We start from the raw sequence: 6,000 nt of genomic DNA on the forward strand, positions 1-6,000 counted from the left end.
TAATAAACTTGATGGAGAATCTTGAACCTTCAAGAGTTAAAGATGGTAGTCCCTCTTCCTTTTACCTTCTCCTTCTTCTTCTTCTTCCATCACACACAAGAAGTTTCTTTGTCGTTAATGAACTCCAAAACTCCTCTCGAACCTTCAATGTGGTGTTTGATAGCTTCTCAAGCTTGGTGGTGATGGTATTAAAGCATTCAATACACAAAAATCTTCAAATAAATGTTTTTCTTACAATTTCTGCATGAGAGCACACAAATACTTGACTTATTCTTCTCTTTTCTCCTCTTTTCTCTTCTAGGGCTTTTCTTCCTTTTGTTCTTCAAGAGGTTATTCCTCTAAATCTTCTTCAAAATATCTCAAAATTTAACTCAAGTCATGTGAACTGAACCCGTCATGTGAAACTGGGTTAACCCTGTTTCAAAGCGATCATACGGAAATGATCATATCTCTCTCGTTCAAATTCTGGCTAACCCGATTATTTTTTCTACTGATAGAGGACTCAAAAAAATACATTTCTCATGTTTATACCTTCAATCCAGATGTAATGTATAATCTAAAAAATGGGTTTGAACTCAACTAATGTGTAAGACATTACATTTTTTAGCTTACACGTTAGCCTGAGGAATACATCATAAATTTTTACTCCGATATTTGATCGATGTGATCCCAATTGTGATAAACTCTGAGTTCAAGGATCTATAACTTACATACATGCATATGTCTCTTTTTAAATCTTTCATCTATATTTTCAAAAATACCCTTAAACATATTGTCATTGTATAAAACAATGATTTAATTTTTTTACCTTTTAATGAAGGATCCTTCACCCACTATACCACTTTCATGCATGCAATGTGTAACACATCTCCAAACACTATCAAGATAACTTAATAGTCGTATACAATCACGACATCACCTTTAACCACCTCATCAATTACACATAGCCAAGATTACTAACAATGACAACCAATATGCAACATAGATGATCCTATCTAAGAGGAGCTCAGATCCTCTCTTGGACCATGACCTCCTATAACAATCTCACACCATCCAAGGGGTGTAAAGGCCACCTCTGAGTGCGAATACAACATCTAATTGATGGTGTGAGATTATTACAAGAAATCATAATCCAAGAGAAGATCTGGTCTATCTAAGAGCTCCCCGCCCCTAGACATACCTATGAAGGGTATGAGGTAGAGGAGCTTTCAGATAAAACTATCATATGTTCTATGCCCAAGAGCGTGGCGTACGCTACGCCAGTACCCCTAGAACCAGTTGTGCAAAAAGCCTGAACAACCCACCAACACATTAAAAGGCCAAAAACGGAAAAGGTAAATAGTAACAGAAAAACTCTACACAGTGACATTTCAAAAAAAAAAAAAAATTAGATTCCACAATTCAGACTCCTGCAGAGCCGTAGCATGCACTTTCATCTTTTTTCCTTAAAAATTGAATTCGTTATGAGAAGGAAAATTAGGAAGGAAAGGACCTCTTCGGCTCTTCCCTCAACCACCCAAAGAAAAAAGAGGAATCTCTGTTTTCTGAACAGGGTACAGATGTTATTGGATTCGGTAAGACTAGTAAAGACTTTTCTTTTAGATTGACGATAGGAAAAGGAAAGGAAAGGAAAGGAAAGGAAGAATCCTATAAACCCACCGAGTCACCGAAATAACTCATCCTGCTTCTTGTCTTCGTGACCGTGTAAACCAGTAGAGCTTCTTCTGGAAACTCTCCACTACGATCCATGAGATGACGATGACAGTGACGCTGATGTCTTCTCTCCTCTTCTTTCATTCTATGGATAGTGTACTTTTGATACTGGACCACAGAACTTCCCTTCTCTCTCTCTCTCTCTCTCTCTCTCTCTCTCTCTCTCTCTGTGGTGTCCACAAGCACATCATCCACAACGGCTCCGACCAGAAAGAAGAAAGAATACCTAAGTCCATCTTATCCCTTCATCTCTTCCTCCTCTCCTGTCAATTCTCTCCACTTAACTGAAGAACCCATTAGCAATAGCAGCCAGAGGGATGCCACCCACCCCTGTTTCCTCCACTCTGCCTCGCTTTGGAACTCTTGAGAAGAAAACCCAGAAGAAAAAAAGGAAAAAGAAAAAAAAAAGGAAACTTTAAAACTAGTTTGAAAGACTTATTTTACAAAGAGTGGAAAAGGATTGCTGTTGCTTTTCTGTATTGGAACTGATTCTTTCTTTCTTTCTTTCTTCCATGACAGTTACTCTGAATTCTGATTTCTAAGCTACCCAATTATCTGGATACATGATCATATAAGAAAAATTAAAAATATAAAGAAAATTTGCAAAAAAGGAGGTTGGGGAAGGGAAGGGGCTCCTCAATCTTCATCAGAGCTTTCAGGATTGGGGTGCTGGTTCAAGTCAGGCTTCTTGTTGGATGATTGCTTGCAAGAGTTAATTTGGGAACTGATCAAACCAGTTTCAAGGGCATCAACTCTTGCCCCAACCTCTGTTGCTTTCTTCCTTATTGATGCCGCTGACATGTCATGGAGTTGGTCATCCTCTGCAACTATGAACTCAGGGAAATTGAGACGAGCCGATGGTCCTCTCAAATAGAAAACAGCAGTATCGTAGGCTCGAGCAGCAGCCATGGGAGTGGAGTAAGAACCAAGCCATATCCTAGACCTCTTATTTGGTTCCCTGATCTCAGCTACCCACTTACCCCACTTCCTCATCCTTATTCCTCTGTAAGGCTTATTATCTCTCTGGGATCCTTTACGCGATGTTGAACTACTACTTGCAGACTCTGAAGATGTACAACAGTCACCCTCCATATCCAAAAACTCTCTTCTTAGACTCCTTCCTTATCAGAGAAAAGAAGAAACTTGCTTCTCAATCAAAAACCAGAAAGAAAAAGAGAAAATATTACCAGGGGAGACTCTGTTTCTCTAAGTTTTCTTTCTTTCTTTCTTTCTTTCTTTCTTTCTTTGATTCAGGAACCCTTCTTACTGGGGAAAATTTGAGCCTCCATGTATTTCTGTGTATAAGATAAAGAGGGTGGCCCTGGAAGATAAAGGAGCAAGAGCAGAGCTGGAGGAAGATGGAAGAAGAAGAAAAAGGGGGGGCTTTTTAGGTGTCATTCATGGATCCATGATGTATCCATTCATCCATCCATGGAAATCATGGAGAGGCATAGAGTAGATATATATATATATATATATATATATATAAGAAATTGATGAGATAGACGAGTGAGGGAAGCATGCATTCCTTTGGCCTTCTCAGTTGGGTGGGCTGCCACGTTGTCCTCTGTTTAAAGAATATCGTGAGCCTCGGCCTCACCGATATATATGTAAATCCCCAACTATCCAACCCACGCCGACATCTAGATATAAAATCTCTCTCTCTCTCTCTTTCTCTTTCTCTCTTTCTCTCTTTCTCTCTTTCTCTCAAGTTGAGTGAATCTGAAAAGAAGTGATGGTTGATTTCCGTGCAGCCACGTACTTACCAAAACGCCAGCTGGCAGAGATATAATTGCAGACGTGGCAAGTATGGACGGTTCCTAGCTCTTCTCCTATGCGAACATCAGAGTCAAATACGTATTTAGAGCTTTTGGCTTGGGGAGCTTTTGTGTGTTGTCCCATTTAGACACAAAAGGAAAAATGCAAGCAGAATGGAAGTATCAACCATAACCTAGAGATCTTTTGTTTTTTTTTTTTTTTTTTTTCTGAGAAAGAAGTATGTCAGTCTCTGGTAGATAACATCAGAATATAACCAATGAAAAAATTTGTAAGAGTATTTTTAATACATTGATGAAAAGATAATACGATATTTTTTTGTCTTAGTCTGAGCGTTTCTTATGTCAAATTGATAGAATTTTATTTATAAGATTTTTTTTTCCAACTTATTCTAAGAAAAATTTTATTCATCTTCTATAGGTAAAAAAGACTATAATGGAGAGGATAAGGGTATATTCATATATGGATATGGAGGTGATAACTTCTTTGATAAGTACAAGTGGCAATTTTCTACCTCACAACCCCCTTCCACCCTTTTTACTTTTGTTGTATTCCCCCCCCCCCTTTTTGTTGCTTTTCTGTTTGGATTGATTGTAATTTCTGTTTTCTGACTTTTTTTTGTTGTATCTTGTCTGTTTTTTCACCTTTTTTGGTTTTTTTCTTTGTCATTCACCTTTGGGTAGTGGTTGAGGTTTTATATTGTTCTCTTTCTTTTCCTTTAATGCATTGTTTTATTTATAAAAGAATACAAAATGTTAATTATCTTCCAAGCACCAGTTTCCCTAGCTCACATATGATTTATTTATTATTATTTTTTAAAGAGATAATAAATAAATAAAATAAATGAAATAAAGAAAAAAAGAAGTCAAAATGACAATGTGATTCCTATGCTCAAAGATAAGCGTAAAATGATTTCTCCGCTCCTAAAAACCACAAATGTTATCCTTTCTAATATTTTGGACTTTGTACCATTTTGGACGTATTTCCACTGGACCCGTCCTGATGTTGGAGCCAAATTGCTTTTAAGGGTCTTTTCCCTAATTTAAAAAAAATAAAAAATAAAAAAATATTGAGAGCACCTTTTTCCTGAATAAATATTGATAAGTGCAAAGGTTCACTCAGCATCCTAATATCTTAGTGTTTATCTTTCCTCTCTTTGTATAAAACAATCTCAGTGCCCTCCTATGAGCCGGAATTAATGAAGGAACCAACCAATGGGAGCAGTGAAAACATTTGGTCAATAGAGGAGTGAAGAGATGGAGAGTACTGGGCTAACCTACACCGTTTGCTCAGATAAACTTGTCCCATTTAACTAAAACACTGACAAGTGGATGAAAATAAAAAATAAAATAAAATAAAAATAAAAAAATAAGAAAAATAAAAAATTCTGAAACTTGGGCTCCATTGGAGGGAAGGGACGAACCACAGTACCACACTAGCTTTATGATTAGGGAAGGGAAATAACTTGTATTAAATTAAGGGAAGAAAAAAGTAGTGGTCGATTTGTTCTAACTTTATTATTTTCTTATCATTAACTTATTATTATTATTGCAGCTTTATTACTTTTTAATAGTTCTTATTATAAGAGAGAGAGAGAGAGAGAGAGAGAGAGAGAGAGAGAGAGAGAGAGAGAGAGAGAGAGAGAGAGAGAGAGAGAGAGAGAGAGAGAGAGAGAGAGAGATTCCAAAAAATAATCACAAGAGGCATGAGAATGATTCATTGCGTGGACGGAAAAACTCACAAGTCATAATCCCAACCCCTTACCCTTACCACCTCCTCCCCTCGCTCACACCAAAACTCTCTTTTAAATCCACCACCGACCTAACTCCTCTCTCTCTCTCTCCTCCCAAGTCCCAATCGCCCACCTGCTCCTTGTATCCAAGTGAGTTACTGAGTTGAATATTTTAATCGATATTATTTAGTTCAGAAAGAGATATCTCTGCTCTATAATTTCTACTTATACTCTACCTGTCACCTTTTGTCTTTTGCCACATAGATTGCTGAGCTGACCAATTCGATGTTGGATGATAGGTTAGTCATCACTTGTGTTCATCTTCAAAGCCAATCCAATCGTCATCACTTGTGTTCTCTCATAATTGATGCATGCTTTATATCCTTGTCATATGTTATTCTAAATATGTCAAATTTATATTTATGGGAAAAAGAAGTTTGAAAGGCTCACAGCTATGGTTTGGATGTGCAAAACCTTCAAAATAGCTGACTGTTACGATCAAAATCTTCTTTCAACAATACAACCTTTAGTGTACAACTGCATATTACATTTTTATAACCAGAAATCATGTCATCAAGTTTACTTTGTTCCACACCCTTTGGAACGGATCTTTTTGGGAATAAGATTGCTATGTTCAATTTCACTTTCATATGAATTTTTTTTTCTCATGTTTTGAATATGTACGATCCATATGAATGGTATTTTTTAGGGAAAAATAACCCTGCTAGTCTGTCGTAGAAAATGCTTAAATTGGTGCAATTGAGAAAAGACTAGGATGC

The 6,000-nt window shown here is 36.9% G+C and overlaps 1 protein-coding gene across 1 annotated transcript; it reads right to left on the minus strand.

Moving 5' to 3' along the window:
- Positions 1–1,851: 1,851 nt before the first annotated feature.
- LOC122083892 (ethylene-responsive transcription factor ERF008-like) lies at positions 1,852–3,290 on the minus strand. Its single transcript, XM_042651822.1, has one exon. The coding sequence runs from the start codon at positions 2,803–2,805 to the stop codon at positions 2,350–2,352; it is 456 nt and encodes a 151-aa protein (XP_042507756.1). The 5' UTR covers positions 2,806–3,290; the 3' UTR covers positions 1,852–2,349.
- Positions 3,291–6,000: the final 2,710 nt, after the last annotated feature.

The sequence above is a fragment of the Macadamia integrifolia genome, chromosome 7 (genome assembly GCF_013358625.1).
Source record: "Macadamia integrifolia cultivar HAES 741 chromosome 7, SCU_Mint_v3, whole genome shotgun sequence".
NCBI lineage: Eukaryota > Viridiplantae > Streptophyta > Magnoliopsida > Proteales > Proteaceae > Macadamia > Macadamia integrifolia.